Below are 20,727 nucleotides of genomic sequence, written 5' to 3'. Positions count from 1 at the left end.
AACAGTAAATAAATATTTATATTTATACAGCAACAAACTGTTTTATATATAAAACAGTATTGTTTCTATAGAATAATAAGTTGCCTATAGTTTTCAACTGACACTAACAAATTTCATATTTACAAATGTCTCCCACATTTAAAAATATTGAAACCCCCCCTCATTTACAGTCTGTAAATAGGATATTAAACTTCTTTACTCAATCTAAAGACTTCACAATAAGGTTTTGATTATATGTGGTCATAGTAAAGTTTGAGTTTGAAGCTGACCTCAAATAGGAACTTAGAAATAAATATCCAGACCAAGGAAAAACGGAGGGAAAAGTTGGAATCTGCCAATATAATTGAGATTATCTCTGAACCCGCCTCATAGCTTGTTACATAAGGGTGTGCTTTTATGTGCATGTGAAAGTATGTATGTACAGTTAACAAAACTGTCATAAGCAGAGAGTGTTTTGTTTTTGAGTTAGGAAAGTGATACAGAGTGCTGATGGATGAAATTTACCATCTCTGCCTACAACAGCAAGCCACAGGGCTAGCCCACACTTAAAGTAGCAGATCAAGCAATTCCTGGGTTTTGGCTAGTGTTTTCTGTGGAAATATTTTCATGGAGGAGATTAATGAAAAAGTGGGATTCACTTAAGTATAGAGTATAGAAATGTAAGTATAGATATAGAAATATACTTACATTCAACTTAGAATGCCTCTATTTAGGATTATAACTAATACTGATGATAAATATTACCAGCATTTTTACAATCAGCAATAATTGTCTTTGCATATAGTTTTAAATGATAATCTCATTTTGCCCTAAATAGTCTGGTCTCCTGTTTGTGAATTATAGATTGGCTTGATTATCTTATAAAGTGGCTATCTGTGATAAATACAAATAAATGTCCATAAAGGTTCATCCCTTATTTTTTTTTTTATAAATCTTGATTATTTTCACATTACATAAATAAATCCTTTGGGCCTGTATGATCTATCATATTCTAGGAAATATCATATAGCACACATTTTATATACTTCATCCACCTAAATAGAAGTATTCAAATCAAATTTAGGATTGACACTATACCAGTTGTTATTATATGCCTTTTTACTTAAAAGAACTCCCTAATTTAATTGTTTTACTTTCTTTTCCAGATTTTTTTGTTGTGTCTGTGGTTATGTTGTATGCTTTCATATTATTCATCATGTTGCATCCAGTTGACTCTATTGACCAGGTTCTTCAGGTAAGGTTTAAGCGCATCAGTTGTTACTGGTTGTCTGAAAAATGATAAGATCTGGGATAGCAGTGGTTAATAAGATAGTAGGGGAAGATGACACATTATTACTACAGCAGATGAGAGTGCTGGGTGATTGCTAGGGCTTAAGATTTATCCCCCTCCGTTGCGCTTATGTTACTGGGGGGAGAGACTAAACTGGCTGTGTTTATTTCTTCTGGTGTGCTCTAGGATAATTTTGAGCATGCCCTCTTCAGCTTTCTAAAGTCCCAGTTGCTTTTCAAAGTGTTTGTACCACTGTATGAGAGCTTTCGTTCCACATCATTGCCAACATTTGTCTAATGGGTATAAAGATGTCATGTGACTTTGTAAGTAATTTTGATACATGGTTGGGTAGGATCTATATCCTCAGCTCACATTGTTGTTCATCATGATCTTTTTGGCTGTTCGTGGGCTTTTCCTCCTCCATATAAATTTTAAGTGTAGTTTGTCAAGTACCAGGAAAAGCCCTTTTGGAATTTTTATTAGAATTACACTGGGTTTATCAAAAATTGAGGGGGAGGCCCTCCCTTACTTCTTCAGAGTATCTTTTTCTATAAAGGTTTTTAATACAAGTTTTTATCAGATTTATTCATGTAGTATTACGGGGTTTGTTCCTCTGATACGTATCTGTTTAAAATTACATTGTGTGATCCTTTTATGCTGGTGAATCAGTGCAGTTATTTAGACATTCATCTCACATCTGTCAGCTTTGTCAGATTTTATTCTTGGATTTTTAGATTCTCTTGGATTTTGTTTTAGACACTTATCATTTATAAATAGTGACTTTTTTTTGTTTCTCACATTTCAGTCCTTATGTCTTCTATGTATTTTTCATGTCCGTTAACAACATGAATGTTGGTGTGATAGTAATGTCCTTATTTCTATGGGGAGCGTTCCTAGTATTTCACCATTGGATATATTATGGGCTGTAGGTTTCTGGTATATACTTTTTACCAGGTTGAGGAAGCTTACTTGTATGGTGTTGGTGACATAAATATTTAATTTTATCTAATGCTTGTTCTACAGCTATTGAAATGATCACATAGTGTTTCTCCCAGAAGAATGTGAATTACAGTTGACTGATATTCAAATGTTGAACCAGTACTGCATTTGTAGAATAACACCAGTTTGGTCATGATGCATTCTTTTTTATATCTGCTCAATTTAGTTTATTACGATTTTCTTCAGGATTTTTGCTTTTGGTTGCATGAGTGAAATCAGACTTAGTTTTCTTTTCTTGATGTTATTGACAGGTTTGGATATAAAACTTAAATGAACTTTATGGATGAGCTTTATTTCATTGACTTTTCTATATTTTAACTAATTCCTTTAGTGGATATTTAGGTTGTCTCTGCTGTTTTGCTATTATAAATAGTGCTGTATTTGCAGATTCTTGCATACTTCTACTTCATTAAGAAAGACACATTTAGAAGTCAATGTCAGTGGTAGAATTTCTTGGTCAAAGGATGGCAAGGATATCTAGGATCTGAATTTTTATAAACATTACTGGACTCTGGAGAATTTGGCAGTTTATAGTCTTACTGACAAAACATGGTCCGCTGGAGAGGGAATGGCAAACCACTTCAGTATTCTTGCCTTGAGAACCCCATGAACAATATGAAAAGGCAAAAAGATATGATACTGAAAGATGAACTCCCCAGGTTGGTAGGTGCCCAGTATGCTACTGGAGAAGAGTGGAGAAATAGCTCCAGAAAGAAAGAAGAGACGGATCCAAAGCAAAAACAATGTCCAGTTGTGCATGTGACTGGTGATGGAAGTAAAGTCTGATGCTATAAAGGAACAATATTGTATAGGAACCTGTAATGTTAGATCCATGAATCAAGGTAAATTGGAAGTGATTAAATAGGAGATGGTAAGAGTGAACATCAGCATTTTAGGAATCAGTGAACTGAAATGGACTGGAATGGGTGAATTTTAATTCATTTGACCATTATATCTACTACTGTGGGCAAGAATGCCTTGGAAGAATTGGAGTAGCCCTCATAGTCAACCAAAGAGTCCAAAATGCAGTACTTAGTGCAATCTCAAAAATGACAGAATGATCTCTGTTCGTTTCCAGGGCAAACCATTTAGTATCAGAATAATCCAAGTCCATGCCCCAACCGCTAATGCTGAAGAAACTGAAGTTAAATGGTCCTTTGAAGACATACAAGACCGTCTAGAACTAAGACCAAAAAAAAGATGTCCTTTTCATCATAGGGGACTGGAATGCAGAAGAAGGGAGTCAAGAGATACCTGGAGTAACAGACAAGTTTGGCCTTGGAGTGTAAAATGAAGTAGGGCAAAGGCTAACAGAGTTTTGCCAAGAGAATAGACTGGTCATTGCAGATACCCTCTTCCAACAACACAAGAGACAACTGTACACATGAACATCACGTGTTGGCCAACACCGAAATCAGATTGATTCTGTTCTTTGCAGCCGAAAATGGAGCAGCTCTATACAGTCAGCAAAAACAAGACAGGGAGCTCCTTATTGCCAAATTCAGACCTAAATTGAAGAAAGTAGGGAAAACCACTAGACCATTCAGGTATGACCTAAATCAAATCCCTTACGATTTTACAGGGGAAGTGACAAATAGATTCAAGGGATTAGATCTGATAGACAGAGTGCCTGAAGAACTATGGACAGAGGTTCATGCCACTGTGCAGGAAGCAGTGGTCAAAACCATCCCCAAGAAAAAGAAATGTAAAAAGGCAAAACGCTATTTGTGAGGAGGCCTCACAAATAGCTGAGAAAAGAAGAGAAGTGAAAGGCAAAAGAGAAAAGGAAAGATACATCTATCTGAATGCAGAATTCCAAACAACAGCAAGGAGAGATAAGAAAGCCTTCCTCAGTGATCAGTGCAAAGAGAGAGGAAAGCAATAGAATGGAAAAGACTAGAGATCTCTTCAAGAAAATTAGAGATACCCAGGGAACATTTTGTGCAAAGATGGGCACAATAAAGGACAGAAATGGTATGGACCTAACAGAAGCAGAAGAGATTAAGAAGAGGTGACAAGAATACACAGAAGAACTATGCAAAAAAGATCTTGATGACCGATATAACCACGATGGTGTGATCACTCACCTAGAGCCAACATTCTGGAATGTGATGTCAAGTGGGCCTTAGGAAGTTATCACTACAAACAAAGCTAGTGGAGGTGTTGGAGTTCCAGTTGAGTTATTTCAGATCTTAAAAGATGATACTGTGAAAGTGCTGCAGTTAATATGCCAGCAAATTTGGAAAACTCAGCAGTGGCCACAGGACTGGAAAAGATCAGTTTTCATTCCAGTCCCAAAGAAAGGCAATGCTGAAGAATGTTCAAACTACCGCATAATTGCACTCATCTCACACTCTAGTGAAGTAATGCTCAAAATTCTCCAAGCCAGGCTTCAACAGTACATGAAACAAGAACTTCCAGATGTTCAAGCTGGATTTAGAAAAGGCAGAGGAACCAGAGGTCAAATTGCCAACATCTGTTGGAGCATAGAAAAAGCAAGAGAATTCCAGAAAAACATTTACTTCTGCTTTATTGACAACACCAAAGCCTTAGACTGTGTGGATCACAACTAACTGTGGAAAATTCTTAAAGAGATGGGAATACCATAACACCTTACCTGTCTCCTGAGAAATCTGTATGCAGGTCAAGAAGCAATAGTTAGAACCAGACAGGGGACAACAGACTGGTTCCAAATCAGGAAAGGAATATGTCAAGGCTGTATATTGTCACCCTGCTTCTTTAACTTACATGCAGAGTACATCATGTGAAATGCCAGGCTGGATGAAGCACAAGCTGGAACCAAGATTGCAGGGAGAAATATCAGTAACCTCAGGTATGCAGATGACAACCACCCTTATGTCAGAAAGCGAAGAGGAACTAAAGAGCCTCTTGATGAAAGTGAAAGAGGAGAGTGAAAAAGCTGACTTAAAAGTCAACATTCAAAAAACAAAGATCATGGCATTTGGTCCCATCACTTCATGGCAAGTAGATAGGGAAACAATGGAAACAGTGAAAGATTTTATTTTCTTGGGCTCCAAAGTCAGTGCAGATGGTGACTGCAGCCTTGAAATTAAAAGACACTTGCTCCTTGGAAGAAAAGCTATGACAAACTTAGACAGCATGTTAAAAAGCAGAGACACTACTTTACCAACAAAGGTCTACCTAGTCAAAGCTGTGGTTTTTCCATTAGCCATGTATGGATGTCAGAATTGAACTATAAAGAGAGCTGAGTGCCGAAGAATTGATGCTTTTGAACTGTGGTGTTGGAGAAGACTCTTGAGAGACCCTAGGACAGGAAGCAGATTGAATCAGTCAATCCTAAAGGAAATCAGTCCTGAATATTCATCGGAAGGACCGATGCTGAAGCTGAAGCTCCAATATTTTGGCCACCTGATGGGAAGAACTGACTCTTTAGAAAAGACCCTGATGGTAGGAAAGATTGAAGGCAGGAGGAGAAGGGGACGACAGAGGGTGAGATGGTTAGATGGCATCAGGGAGTCAATGAGCATGAGTTTGAGCAAGCTCCTGGAGTTGGTGATGGACAGGGAAGCCTGGTGTGCTACAGTCTGTGGGGTCACAGAGTCAAACACGACTGAGCGACTGAACTGAACTGATAGTTCTTTTTTATGAATTTGCTTTAAACAGTATAGAGTTTGAGTATTACCTCATTGTTAGATCTTCACTGTTTAAAGATAGGATTTTTTTAAAAAAATAAGGACATGTTAGAATTTCATAATCTAGTAGAGTATGGGCTTTTGAATTTGAATAGGAATTGTCTCAAGTTCAGCTGTTTAATGTATATATTAGGCATTTAGTTACTTCACTTTACATGTTATCATCTCAAAAGTGGATGTACTATCTGCCTTGTGGCGTTGTTGAGGATTGAGTAGATAGTATATGTGAAAGTGTTTGGTATATACGAGGAATTAAATAAATTTGGAAATTATGATATAATGTTGTTATATCAACTACACACTATATTGACTTTTGTCTTACAGATAGTGTGTGTGCCATATCCGTGGCGTATAACTATGCTCATCATCGTTCTTGTCAATGCCTTTGTTTCCATCGCAGTAGAGGTAAGTAGCACTTCACATAATCAAATGGTTACCTTGCTGCTTTGCGATTCTTCGTGATTTAATGGTAATGCAGGAAAAGGATAGGTAACATTATGGAGATCCACAAAGAGTTTGTTTCACTCTAGTTAAATTCTTTTAGCCTTCTTGTCTCACTTTTTCTATGAGCTAATAATAGTCATATTAAGAGATATGAGGGAATTCCCTAGTGGTCCAGTGATTAGGACTCCACACTTCTACTGTGGAGGACACAGGTTTGATCCCTAGTCAAGGAACTAGGATCCTGAAAGCCACGCAGTGTGGCCCCCAAAAAAGAGAGATATGACTTAGGTACAGTCATAAATAAGCAGTTAGAAAAAATCAGTGATTGGGAAGATTGGTGCTCTTCTGGCTCGTAAACTGGTAAACCGAGGCCATGAGCTCAGAGTACCACCCGAGTCCTGTGATGTACAGTAAAGCCTCTCATTCAAGGGAGGAGAGGGACAGGGCTGTCTCCTTGAAGTACAGTAAACATGAATAGTAAGAGAGTTTACTGAAAGTATAAAATAATGACAGTTATAAACTTATTCAATTGCTGGAACTTCTGCCTTGGTATTTACTTTTAAGTTTCCCTAGGAGGAGGAAGTCTTAGGTATTCTTTGATCCATTGTATACCATCCGGTTATTCTCTAGGATTGCCTTTAGGTCAGCTTTTCTAAAAGGAGCTAGTAAGTTCTCATTTGCTGCTTATTAATAAAATTTGGTCTCTTCTCAGAACTGTTGTTATAATTCACTCTTAGAGTAGAAGTATATCAAATGAAGAAGGAGATACAGTTGTGATTTTTTTAAAAAAATTTATTTGTGGCCATGCTGGGTCTTTATTGTTGCACGTGGGCTTTCTCTAGTTGTGGTGCATGCGCTTCTGATTGTGATAGCTTCTCTTGCTCCAAAGCACAGGTTCTAGAACCTGCAGGCTTCAGTAGTTGGGCTTAGATCTTCCCAGACCAGGGACTGAACTTGTATCCTTTCCATTGGCAGACAGATTCTTAACCACTGGACCACCAGGGAAGTTCCAGTTGTGATTTTTTAAGTTACGGATTTCATAGAGTAGGCTTTTGAATTAAAATTAGGTATTTGTGGAAAATATGTATATTTTAGAGATAATAGTTGTAGACTTAGAAATTATGTTTAATTTGTTATCTTTCTAAAAAATGACTTGGTATTAAAATTGGGGCCATAGTGGGTGGCCTGGTAATATTATGGTACTGATCTTTTTAGGTTGCCCAGTTTAATGTATTTTTGCTATTTTATGGAAAGCACATCTAAGATAATGTATATTAAATGCTTTCCTTTTTCTGTAGTTTATCTTTTCATGTAAATGTTATTTAAGATAAAATATTTTTAAAAAATAGATTTCGGGGGAATCCTTTCTAATCTCCATTGATTTATTCTTGCTCACTATCAAAAGAATTATTTTTCATCATGCTCACATAGTTATATTTAAATATAAATAATTCATTGTTACAAAAACTAATTCAGATTATAAAGCATTGTTTTAATATAAGAAAAGCCTGAGGATTCATATAAAAGCCATATTCTGTAGAAAATTTAGAGACCCCATTTTACCAAGAATTTTGTGATGATTTATATTTGTTACAAAAGTCCTGTTGTTATTCTTTATCCTTTTTCAATACTAACTGAAATTCTCTGTGTGAAAACCAAATCATGTTTTTCACTAATGTTTCTGCATTGTGTGAGCTTTTTTAAATGTGTGCATTAATAAAGAATGATGTAGTTGTTTTTAATGCTTAACTCACTGGACTGTCTCTCAGAATTTCTTCGTTGACATGGTCCTTTGGAAAGTTGTGTTCAGTCGAGACAAACAAGGAGAATATCGCTTCACCACCACACAGCCACCACAGGTTGGAAATCAGCCCTTACTCAATTCTTCACGTCAGTTGTGTACTCTGCATTGTGTAGGATGGTATTCTGTTGTGTGTTGCTCACCCTTTCTCTCTGTGCCTGGAATTTCATTTTTTTGTAAGACATCCTAGAAAATTCATGGCAAGCATTTGTTACAGATGTTTTAGGACTTCAGAAATTTCTAAATCTCTTTTCCATTCCGATCTCTTTCATGTCAGTGTGTGAAGGTCTTGTCCTCAGTGGTAAGAGTTAATTTTTTCATTTCTGTCTGGCTTTCATTTTGTTTCTGGTTTTTATGAAGAGTCCCATTAGAAGCTAAATGAGATGGATGTAAACAAAGTTATGAAATGGAGATTGTTTCTTCATGGGTGAGTGTTCAAAAGTCAGAATTCTGAGGAATTATTTCTGATTCTTTGTTAGTTACTATACCTTAATTTTGGGTTTCCCCAATTTCTCATCATTCAGAAAAATTTTCAGAGAGAGTGCTCATTTTTATGCAAACCATGGTTTAGGACTTTTTACTGTTTTTGTGGTAAAAAGGAAAGAGAAACAGAAGAATAAAACCAATTTTTTTTTGGTGTTAGGATGTTGAAATTCTTGATAGAAAATATAGGTTAGTCTTATTTTTTAAACCAGTACCATTGAATCACAGCACTGAGCCAGCTTTCTGAATGCAGAGAACTTGACAACATAAAGCCTCACTCTCTCATTTTGCCCATTGCTATTTGTAGGTACGGTTTATACACATGAGTTCTAAACCTTTCACTCATCCCAAGCCACACAGACGCTTTCCGAATTCAAGAGGATTCCCTGGCATGGGTCACTCACTATTTTTAGCCTTCTTTTACCTGAGCATCTGTGTTCTGCACTTTGCTGTGGTAATTCATTAGGCTTGATGCCTAGAATAGTATCACAGGATCACTTTATAAGAGGTCCTATAGAGCACCATTTTCTTTTCTCATGTTCGATGATGGGTAGGGATAGTTTTGTAATGATGTGATGAATCTGGAATCTGCTTTCACTTCTTTTTCTCAATACAGTGTAATACCCAGTGGTCCCCAGTAGTGTGCCCAGAGCTGTATTAGAGACTCAAGTCCTGAGCAAGACCTCCTCTGTCCTGGTTATCTCACTGCATTACTTCAGAGGGTTAAGTCTGTGTCATATCGTCGGTCCTCATATAAAATGTCTGTATTGTCAAAGCCTTGGCCAAGGAAAACATTTCTGTTGGGTTTTTAGTTTTTCCAAAGAGATCTCCAACTATTAATCTAAACAGGAAATGCAGATTCTGAAGAGGAACTATACCCTGATTAAGTCAAAAGTGGGTATCATAAAGCTCCTTTAAACCATTTGAATTGGAAAGCCCTCCTCACTTTTCAATCAAAATTAAGTGGCAGAAAATTCTATCATTTGTTATATCTGTTTTCTAAAAATTATAAGTGAGTATGTGTCCTCGTTGTTTGTAGGAGTTCATGCCTCTCATGTGAAGCTGTGCCTCAAGCGCTGTGGGGCAGAGTGGAGGTAGCAGAGTGGTCTGGAGCAGGCGGCTCCAGCGGGCCCCCATGTTCACCAGTTCTGAGCGTCACGGAGCAGACAGACGTTTTGGCCTTCATTATCTAGGATCATGATTTAAGGAAGCATTTTTAAAATTACTGGCTTTAGTAAAGAGAGTTCTTAGAAACTTAGCACAGAATGCTGTGCTTACATCTTCTGACACTTCCATCTGTAGTTTACCCTCACTGTTCATATTTGTGACCCTTGGAGACCCATCAGTTAGTCAGATTACTGTGAGACTCAATGAGGAATAATTACAGTCCCCCCACCCCCCCAACACACACACAAATCCTTCCAATCTTAAGGTATTTCTAACTTCAGTTAATACATAAAGAGCATTCAGTCAGCTTGCCATGGTTATGCAGCTTATGAGAGTGGCAGAGCTAGGAGTTGAAGCCAGGGTTTCCAATTTCGAGAGGAATGTCTTTTCCACTGTGCCTCACATTATGGGGCCATAGAGATGCAAACTAACATAACAGTCAAGTGACAAAATGGAGATAAGCAATAGCTACTGTTTCAGTACCTACTTTTTATGGTAGACACTGGGAGGTATTTTGTGTAAATTCTAATTGTTATAGTCACCTAAGAGATTAGGATAGAGAAATTAAAGATATTCCTGTCTTCACAGATGAGGAAATGTTGTTAGAACTGGAATTCAAATTCAGTTTTATCTGGGTCCAGGACCATGATATTCCTGTAACAGAAAGGCTCCAAGAGGCTTGAAAATTCTTGAAAAACCAAATAAGCTTTTAGGTGTCATTTTATTTAATAGTAGATGTTTTAGATATATATATATATTTTTTCCCACTGAATATTCATGCAGCTAACCTAATTTAGATACAGGTAAGGTTTTTATATAATAGTCATTTATTTCCCATATTTTTATTACTAATAAAATATTAATAAGTTTTTTTCTTATTAACGCTCAGTGGCCTCAGTAAATGTCCGTTAAGTCAAATTGAATCAAATGGTTAAGTAAACCATTTGTAAATAATCAAAGTTAAAACGTTAATGTAACTAAGTATTTTTTTTCCTACAACGATCTTTAGTGGCCCCAGATATTAATACTTATTCTCTGACCAAAAAGAAAAAGAAAGGAAAAAAGATTCTTAAAATGGCAGTGCTTTTCAAGCAAGGACATTCACAAAATGCCTGAGCTCCACCTTTCATCTGATGAATGAGAAGTGTTCAGTGGAGGACCCCATCACCTCTGGTTTACTATGCAGCTTTACCTGTGTTTGAGAAGATCTGTGCTGCATATTCTTTTAAAGAGGCGTTTGTATGTATCCTGTATCTGATAAACCGAGGCTGCTTAGTGCTGGATGTAAAACTGAAGTCATTTATATCAGGTATTTTGATAATGCCTGAGAATTTGTCCTGATTTTGTTTTCCTTTTAGACGGAAAATAATCCAGATGTCAGCCACAGTCTTTATGCCACTTAGGATATTATTTGAGCTTATTTAGATAGAATGCTAATTCTGATTGTCTTTGTTTTATATTCAGGATTGGTATGAAAAAAGACTTACATGAATACCACAGTACCATTACAACATTTTCCCCATAGCATAGCTTTATGTTTTACTTTCTACCCCTGAAAACATTTCCTAAAAGACACTGCTAGGAGTAAGCTGGCATTGGGATTCTGGAATGAGCAGCTTGGACTGGTCTTCTAAGAAGCAGGAGAATGTTAACTTTTTGAAAGTTCTTTGTGGTTTCTCTGCTGGGCTGCAGTAGCTGCTTTCCCTTCTCTCAGGGATACACTTGGTTATTTAACCTTTCCTTTCAGCAGCAAGTCACAGGATCCTGTTACTGGGGCTCCTGTGTTCTGCTTCAGGGACTTGGCCTTGATGTTTAGAGAGGCCTGGTGCACACTCAGCCCTGGGACGCAGCTCTCCCCTCCTTGCACAGTGCTTGCCTTTGTCCTCTCGCCACCATCTTCTCTCCCTTGATTTAGTTCTCATTTTGGCATGCCTGTAGCACCTTTTATTTTCTCCACCAATGAATTACATTGTTTGAGGATATCTGTGGTATGCTTGTGTTTGTAAACTAACAAGTCTGTGCTTGCTTATGGTGTATTTTTGTGTATAGTGTTTAGGGGAGGTGAGGGTTCAAGAACAAAATATGAATCTAATGTGCAGGGGGGGATCCCTAGTGTTCCATGGGACTTAATTTATTATAACAAGTATATGCTGCTTTTAATAGGGACATGGGGATTTTTTTTAAAAAAACATACACTTTAATGTAAAAAGAATACTATTCAGTTGTGATTCTGTTTGCAATGGAATTTGTTTAAAATGTTATTGCTTGCCTTACTTTACTGGTGGGGAGTGATGGATTTAATTTAATTTGTGTGTGTGTGTTGTATGTGTGTGTATCTTACATTTGAATACACCTGACTGTGACTTTCCTTAATTCAGCCTGTTATGCATTGCTTTCAGCCTAGCTGGATCATCTGGGCAACAATGCCTATATGTTTCTGGTCCCCCCTCTCTTCTTTTTTTTAAAGTCACCTTCCTTCATCATCCGCCCTTGTCTGTGATCCTTTAACAATGTCATTTGCTGTAAAGTAAAAAGTGACAGCTTTCACATTGATTTAGGAACAGTGATTTTTAATTTTTTCTGCAGTTAGATTGAAGAATTTGAACAAATCTTGGGGAAAAGATAGGTCCAAGTGGTGAACCATAATTTTAGATTAAATATGTCGTGCATATGCCTGTACTGGAAAGGAATTATTTGTTCTTTGGATCAACTGAAGAATCCTCTGTCTAGTCTCTTCTGTATTCTAAAGCAGATGCTTTCCTGTGGATTTCCTTTAAGGTGATGATAACTCTATTTTTAGCTATGATAGGCTACTAGATAAATAATTCTCAAATCTATATCCCCAGTAACCCACCCCACCACTTATTTAATATAGCTTACCCGTGACAGGTCACAGTTTTTGCCTTTAAACTCTTGGTAATGGTGCAGTTTACTATGTTTTGTTGACAGAGTAAACTAGAAGGCCTTTACAAGCACGTCGTTATGGTGTCTATATATTTCATGGGGTTGCAGAGTCAGACACAACTGAGTGGCTTTCACTTCTCTCCTGGTGTCTTATGTGCTTGGTGCTCTGCCACGTGCCCATCCCCAGTTTTGAAGGAGAGAGTAGTAGGTCCTGGAGACCTACCGAATAAAAGTATGAAGAAATTTTAAAAGGTTTTCATTTTAAAGTATTTCTGCTGTTCTCCATTGTTTCAGGATCTATGTTACATCAAATTTGTCTTTCTCGATCATGAAAGTATTTTGAGAGTTGACATTAGAATGTCTTTGTCAGTTAGGTTGTGTTTCCATTCTGTGAGATTACAGGTGATCCTTGAATATGGCAAGGATTAGGGTTACTGACCCTCCCCGCAGCCAAAAATCTGCCATGATTTATATAATTTATAATTTATAGAACCCCCAGATAATGGGGCTCCTCCATACCTTCAGAGTCACTGCATCAAGGATCACGTAGTACTATACTCACATGTAAGTGGACCTGCGCAGGTTCAGGTCCATATTGCTCAAGGGTCATCTTTACTTCAGTTGAGATTACACCTGGTTGTAGCCTGGGTTATATGTTGATGGCAAAACAAAACAACCTAGGGTTTAAATATTCTTTGTAGAAGAAACAGTCAAAGTAATTTAAGAATTGACTGTTCTTCAGAGATGAATGTAACTGCAGATCTCAGTATAGTCATTTGGTTTTATTTCCAGTTTCAATTAAGACAAATTCTGAGGACCTGTATTGAATTTACATTTTTTTGTACAGTAACCAGGAACCTTGCTTTCTTGTTCTCCAAGAACTATCTAAGATCACATTCAGTAAAAACATTAGGATTGATCAGAAGGATTTCTGTGACAGCAGAGCTTTTTATAGTGATATAATACTAAGAAATAGTACTTGCTTTATACCTCTCTTTCCAGTTGTGGAATACCAAGGGTGTTCACTATAAAATAAATTTGTTTCATGTTAATGAGAATGTGGTTTTAAAAGAAGTGAGAGACATTAAACATGACCTAAGCTCTGATTTTGACCTAACAATATTTAAATAGTACTTTGAAAGGTGATACTAACAGTAGCAGTGATGTCTTTACACCGTTTTCTTCCAAAAATGATCAGGTGGTTAAGTTGCTAGAAGCAATTGCACCAAAAGATAGTTTGGGGCTTTCATATTAACAGTCTTTTCTCTTGCTGAATAGTTTAAAGTTATTCTCAATACATTAGATGTTTTGTGTAATGGAATCATAGACTCCAGATATACAAGTTATTTTTAAAATGTGTATGCATACAAGAGGAGATAGGAACATAGAACTAAATAAAATGAAGTAAATTACATAGATAATTTTAAAAATATACTCTTAAAAAAATAATGTTCCTAATTAATTGAAAGCTGACTTTTTTAAGTGTTTTTTTTTTTTTCATGTATTTCTTGTACTGAGAAGTCATTTCCTCTTATTTTTCTGTGCTGATGAACTATGCTTTAACAAAATTGTTAAAAAGAGCAGCTCTTAATTTACTGGGTGTCCCTTTTTTTTTTTGTTTATGTTCGTAGGAGTCACTGGATTGGTGGGGGAAATGCTGCTTGTCTTGGGCCCTGAACTGTAGGAAGAAGATGCCAAAGGCCAAGTACATGTATCTGGCTCAGGAGCTCTTGGTTGACCCGGAATGGCCACCCAAACCTCAAACAACAACAGAAGCTAAAGCTTTAGTAAAGGAGAATGGGTCATGTCAGATCATCACCATAACCTAGCAGTGAATCGGTCTCAGTGGTATTCTGGTAGCAGTAGTAGAGTGTAAATGTAGGACTTTATCTGATCCTGTGCGTCAGAATGGCACCCTTTCATTTGTACCCCTTCCAATATAGTAGCTGATTTGAGAGCTTTTTTTTTTAAAAAAAAAAACAAAAACATAAAGAAATTGGCCTGCCAGTTAAACAGTTATCTATAAAGTCCTATACCTTCATTCAGTAACTCTAAATATTATATTTCCAGAACTTGCTTCCTTGTTACCCTCAGTGATACTCTATAGGGTTGAGAAGAAAGTTGGTATCTGAAAGGTGTTTAGATATTATTTTCTAAGACTTATTAGTTTATGCCTTTAAATTTATTTTCACAGCCCCCTTTTTAGAAAAAGTCATCATTTATATACAGTCCCTAAATTTGTGATTGATAAATGAGTGTTCATTAGCCTCCAATGAAAATAGGTTAAAAGCCTGTTTTCATTTGATTTCAGTATTTCTCCCAAAGAAAACTTTGTATATATACACCAGTTCTCTTTGATAGCCTAAAGTTAGGAGTGAGTTTAGGGTGTTGCTTATAGAACAACTCAGGTAATTTCCATTTATGGTTCTATATTTTCTGTACAGACTGCCTGGGTTTTATTTTTCTATCAGCAGGGTACTTCGCTGCTGTCTGAGACGTCCCTCAGAGCTCTTAAGTGCGTCTTGGGCTCCGTCTGGTGTCAGTAGTGTGATTTGCTTTAGTTATATGTTGTTAGATATTTCTCAGTAGGAAGAAAGCTTATTTCTCTTGGCAATAGATGTAGATCTATCTTTCTAATATCCCTTCATACCTGTTTTTTTCCCCCTCTCAGGTTTTATATTATTTTAAATGCCTTTTTATTTTCATTTACGTCTCATTACCTAAAGACATAGGATAATTGTCTTTTGGTTTTTTATGTTTTAGTTTTTTGAGTTAGAATTTTCCCTCTTAAAATTTTAAAGGTTTGATGTAGGTCTCTCCTGCCAATAATGAGGCTTATAAAACGAGCGGCTTTGAATGACTATTTTTTCAAACCAGTATGAACCTGGTGAGTGTGTTTTATGCCATTAGGTGGCGCCAGAGGTCAGAGCGTACCTATTTTGGATTGGGTGTTTGTAAATGAACATATTGGGTTGTGGAAGTTTCTGGGAGAAAAAAAATGAAGTTAAAAAAAAAAAAACATTCATTGAGCCAAAAGAAATGTGGAACATGTTTTTCACCTTTCTGTTTTTCCTGGTTAGTGTTTAAATTCTAAACAAAATTAAGGTGATTTAAAAATGTCTTTATAGGTAAGATCCAGTAGTTTGGCAAAGTCCAGAGTTCTGATAAACAGGAAAACTGATACTGCTGTAAAGTAGCTACTAAACTACTAAGACTGTATGATCTTATCCTCTGTTCTTCCTTGACCAGTAGCATGCTTGTGCTTTCTGCTTCTAGCTGATCATTATCTTCCTGATACGTATTTACCAATTTGATCACATGTTACCCAGAACCGTAGAACCACATGGTTCTCATTTTTTATGCTGCAGAGACCTGATGATGTTTGGTAACTGTAGAAAAATGTAAGTTACACTCAGGATCACTGTTACTGCTATGGCCACTGATGATTCTTACAAAAATATAATCGAAGTTTTCCATCAAAAAGTATGATACTATATTAATACACATTAGATGATAAGAACAGTTGTTCCATGAATGATTCTATGAAGCTATGCATCTTAGACCTCTTGAGCTGTGAATTAGCACTTTTTTCTATAGTTACTCTCTTAATCATTTTATAATTTCCACATTCAATTCACTTTCAATACATATGAGTGTATCCTTTGATTTAAATACTGAAGCATATAATTAATTGCTAAGTAGCAGCTTAAAATCCAATTATTAGATTGTATTTAACATCCTTAAGAGCATGATCATAAAAGAGCTATATTTTTGACACCCTCCCCCCTTTTTTAACTTTTAGATTTTATAAGGGTTTTATATCACATCTTCCCATATTGTTTTCAGAGGAATGAGGTTTTTAGGTAGGTAGACAAAGCATTTGTAGGAGGTTAGATTTGAGTATAGACAAGGTGGGTTGTCCAGGTTGTTATTTGATGGCTTCCAGAATGTGATTTGAAGAATGTCTGTGAGTCCAGGTGTGGGTCCTGCTCAGTGCCATAGATAGAGTCCTCCTCTCTCTGTAGGTCACCATTACATAGTAATTTCAATTCTGAATTTCACATTAAATTATTTGAGTGTATACAGATCTAAATTTTAAAATCTGTACATATATTATTTTGATGTATTAAGATTAATAAATATTGCTGATTTAAATTTTATTTATGCACATACTTAAAGGACAGAAATGTCCAGAAAAGTAATTGTTAAATAATATGTAACTTTTTAACTTTTTAAATAAATAACAAGATTTTTAATGTGTGTCTCCCTCAGGGTTGTTTAAAGTTTTTTTTTTTCCCTCCCTCAAATATAAATAGTGGTAACTATATGTTTTGTAGCTTTTAGCACCAACTGCTGTAAAGCAATGCTGCAAATAATGCTTGAATAAAAAGTGGCTAAGCCAACAATAAAATAAAAATTTTTTATATTAGTTTTGTAATCCCTACATTGGAAAGCTTTCCAAATTCTACTTGCATTTAAATATAACTGTTGCAGTTTTTACTATTTATTTTGTTTCCCATGTTTAAGAAAATAACTGCACAGTTTCAAAGGCATGGAAAGAAAGTTATATTAGCATTTATGTACTCTGTTCCCATAATGGCTATGGATCCAGTCTCCAGAGAAGAGCAGAATTCCAGCTTTAGAAAACATTCTAAGATTTCACGCATGCAGTTTTGACATATCTGAAAATAGACTTTTGTATATTTATGGTGGGAGGTGGTTGGGAACTTTTAACAAAATGTTAATTTTTGTACAGTCTGTGGGCATTTACACATATTTTTAATGCATTAAGATTTGGTAATTATGTGCACATTAAATTAATAGTTACTTTCTGTTATGATTTGTGAATTCCCTAAGACTTCGGATTTTTTTAAGTAACTTTATATCAGAAATGATACTGCATCTTTATATTTTTAAAATTGTATTGCTGCTCAAGAATGGTACCCTGATGTCAAAAAGGCATACATTCAAATTGTACATTCAGCACTGTAAATAACCTTATGAATTTTTTTTTGATTGAAGCTGATCAAAATAAAGATTTAAATGAATGATATAACATTTCTTTTTTTCTGTGTCTTTATATACATCTGTTTGCTCTTCAGTTACATGAATACTGCCCACTCTGGATTTATTTTCCTGGATTCAATATTTCCTGGATTTAATATTTCCCCCTGGATTTAATATTTTTTTTAACTTTGAATTTTTCAAGAAAACAATGCAGCTTTCCACATATCACATGTCTGTGACCAGCCCATGGTAACCCATCAGTCAGATGCATTGTAGAGCCAAATGTTAGTATCAGGAGATCTGAGGGAAATGGTGAAATAGAAGACTAGGGACTCAGAATTTATTAGTAGTTAGGAAGATCAAACTAAAAGCTAATGCCATGTAAGCCATGGTAAGCTTGAGGTGAAGCGGCACCCATGAATGTGAAAAGAGCACTCCATGGAGTGGGAAACCTTGGAACTAAGTACTGACCATAGGAATCCCAGAGAGGGCAGGATGTACCTGGCCTTGTGTTTTGGTAGGAGGGCTTTCCTTGTATCATAGGTTCTGCAGGAGCTGTGTGTCTGCTGTGAGCCGTGTGGATGGTTGCCTGGTGTAAGACCTAGTTTGAGCCCAAGTTCCTTCCATTCAGTGTGGGTTGGTCCTGTCCCTTGCACCACAGCCTGCTGGTGGTGGCACAGTTGTGCTGCTCTCTCCATCCTCTTCCCCCTCCATCAGTTCCAGGTGCCTTACTCTGGAGTATACTGCAGGGGAGGACAGAGGGAGCCCCAGGAGTTTGAATGAGATTGTCCCCGTGCCAAGCTGGGGTTGTAGTTACTCCCCAGGCACAGGGAGATTCCTGCTGTCCCCTGGCCTTGGAATCTCCCCGTGTGGAGGAAGAAAAGCGTGCATCATTCAGGTGGATAATGTGCTTTTGAATGGCCAAACCCTGTAAGCCAGGGTTCTGGGACTTTGATCCAGAAGCTGCCACTTCCTGCTTGTTTCATGAATTCAAAATCCAAAGGACCGGAAACGAATGCTGTCATTACTTCAGTGCTCAAAGTTCTCAGTAGCTCATCAGTTTGTCCATTGAATGAACTCAGTGTTCCTCCACCATCTGCAACTTCTGTGCCCAGTGTTCCCTCCTTGGGTAATTATCATGTCCTCTCTGGAAAATAAAACTTGGAGGTAATTCTTGGAAATCTTCCTGGGAAAATAGGCCAAGGAAGTTTCTCCTGAGTTTGACTCGAAGTTGTACTTTGGTCCACAGCACCTCTTCCAGGGCTGGCTCCTGGCATTTGATGGGCAAGGGGCCTCTCACTTGGTGAGGCCGGGTATGTGCATGCATGACAGACTTCCTCTTGGGGAGCTGGTTTGGGCTCTGGAGTTGCTTCCCTTGATTTGAGTGGGAAGACTGGCCTCCCACAACACCTGGCACAGGCAGTGTCTTTCCCTGTGGTTTAGGACTATATGCCGTAAAAGGTGATTTCAGTCAGTTTAGCCTTTAATGGGCTTTGCCTGCATTGGACTACATCAAAGGCTGATTTCAGTTCCTTTTCTGTTACACCTGCCAGTGTCGGTTTTCCTGGTTTTCCCAACCAGGATAAAAGAAAGACCATTTCTGCAGTACCACTCCAGTCAATAATTCCAGAAGTTAATGTTTATTCTTTTGCAGTTCAGGCACTGGCTTTTCCCAGTATTTTTAAATACCTATGTTCTTTCCTTTTTTCTTAAAAAATGCCATTTTCCCTTCCAAATTACTTTATATTTGCATCAAAAAAATTTTAACAGTAACATTAAGCACATTTGATAAAATTTCAACCTCATAGGTATGTAAGGAAGTCGCCTTTTTCCTAGTTTCTCTCCCAAAGGGGGAATACTAAAGTTTCTTGGGTGTATTCTAGAAAATATATATATATATGCTCATGTTTTTAAAAATCCTACACATTTGTGTAGAACCCCATGTTATATGCTACATGGCCCTTGTTTTACATCATTCAGTGTATTTTAGAAAGTTATGTTAGTAGTTGCAGCTCAAATCCGTTGTTTTCAAAGTCTGTAAGGCATCCTATTGCATGGATGTACGTACTGTAATTTAAATGACTACTTCCCTATTGATGGCCATTTAGGCTTTTTTTCCCCTATTACAATCCTGCAAATAAGTTTTTGTGTAGATGTCTTTAATGAGCATTTTCATAGCATGTATTTTTAGTAATGGAACTATTGGACAAAGAATATGTATATTTAAAATTTGGCTGATACAACTAAGTTTTCCTCCCCAAAGTTTGCTACTATTTATATTCCCACCAATGTATGAGAATGTCTACTTCTTCACACTTGATAAAACACTGGATATTTTCAGGCTTTATATTTCAGTGTGGTGTTGGCACAGGGATTATCAAATAGCCCAGAACACAGACCACACATTCATCCAATGGTGATCTGTGACAGTGCTGACATTGTAGCTCTGAGGGAAGAAAAGATATATATATATATATGTATGTATGTATATATATATATGACAACTGATCCTTTAGTGGAGAAAAAGCAATTGTACTTACATCATATACAAAAATCAGTTCTAGATGGAATAAAGACCTAAATGCAAAAGATAATATTCTAAAATGTAATAAGTTATTATAGGAGAAGTTTTTTGGTTTGCAAGAAGAGGAAGAATTATATTGATAGACACAAAAATCATAAAGATTAATAATTACCTAAGACTTCTGTCCAATAAAAGACATAAAGGGGGTGAAAAGGCAAAGCACACATTAGATGAAGATATCTGCAACAAACACCTACAACCCACAAAGGACTAATATCCAGAATATATAAAGAATGCCTACAATTCAGTTTTTAAAAGACATAATCATTTATTTTTCCATATAGAAAAATGGTCAAAAGAACCCAAATTTCTCAGAAGATTGGCCTTTAAAAAGAGGAAAAATGCTCAAGTTTGTCGTTCAGTAGGGAAATGAAAAACTAAAACCACACTGAGA

At 36.6% G+C, this 20,727-nt stretch overlaps 1 protein-coding gene across 4 annotated transcripts in view; it reads left to right on the top strand.

Moving 5' to 3' along the window:
* The window catches only part of ATP13A3 (ATPase 13A3), a 77,767-nt gene extending 59,972 nt beyond the window's left edge, over nucleotides 1-17,795 (top strand). For 3 of the 4 annotated variants that reach the window (XM_043873814.1, XM_043873812.1, XM_043873813.1), the window contains 4 exons: nucleotides 1,146-1,234; nucleotides 6,268-6,348; nucleotides 8,157-8,246; nucleotides 14,374-17,795. In XM_043873814.1, the coding sequence (XP_043729749.1) occupies nucleotides 1,146-1,234; nucleotides 6,268-6,348; nucleotides 8,157-8,246; nucleotides 14,374-14,571 (458 nt within the window). In that variant the 3' untranslated portion in view covers nucleotides 14,572-17,795. The remainder of the gene's footprint in view (nucleotides 1-1,145; nucleotides 1,235-6,267; nucleotides 6,349-8,156; nucleotides 8,247-14,373) is intronic. The other variant, XM_043873815.1, reaches the window with a different exon arrangement.
* The last annotated feature ends 2,932 nt before the right edge of the window (nucleotides 17,796-20,727 follow it).

This window comes from Cervus elaphus, chromosome 19 (genome assembly GCF_910594005.1).
Source record: "Cervus elaphus chromosome 19, mCerEla1.1, whole genome shotgun sequence".
NCBI lineage: Eukaryota > Metazoa > Chordata > Mammalia > Artiodactyla > Cervidae > Cervus > Cervus elaphus.
Note: the sequence above shows the minus strand (reverse complement) of the source record. Positions and strands in the feature narration are given on the sequence as shown.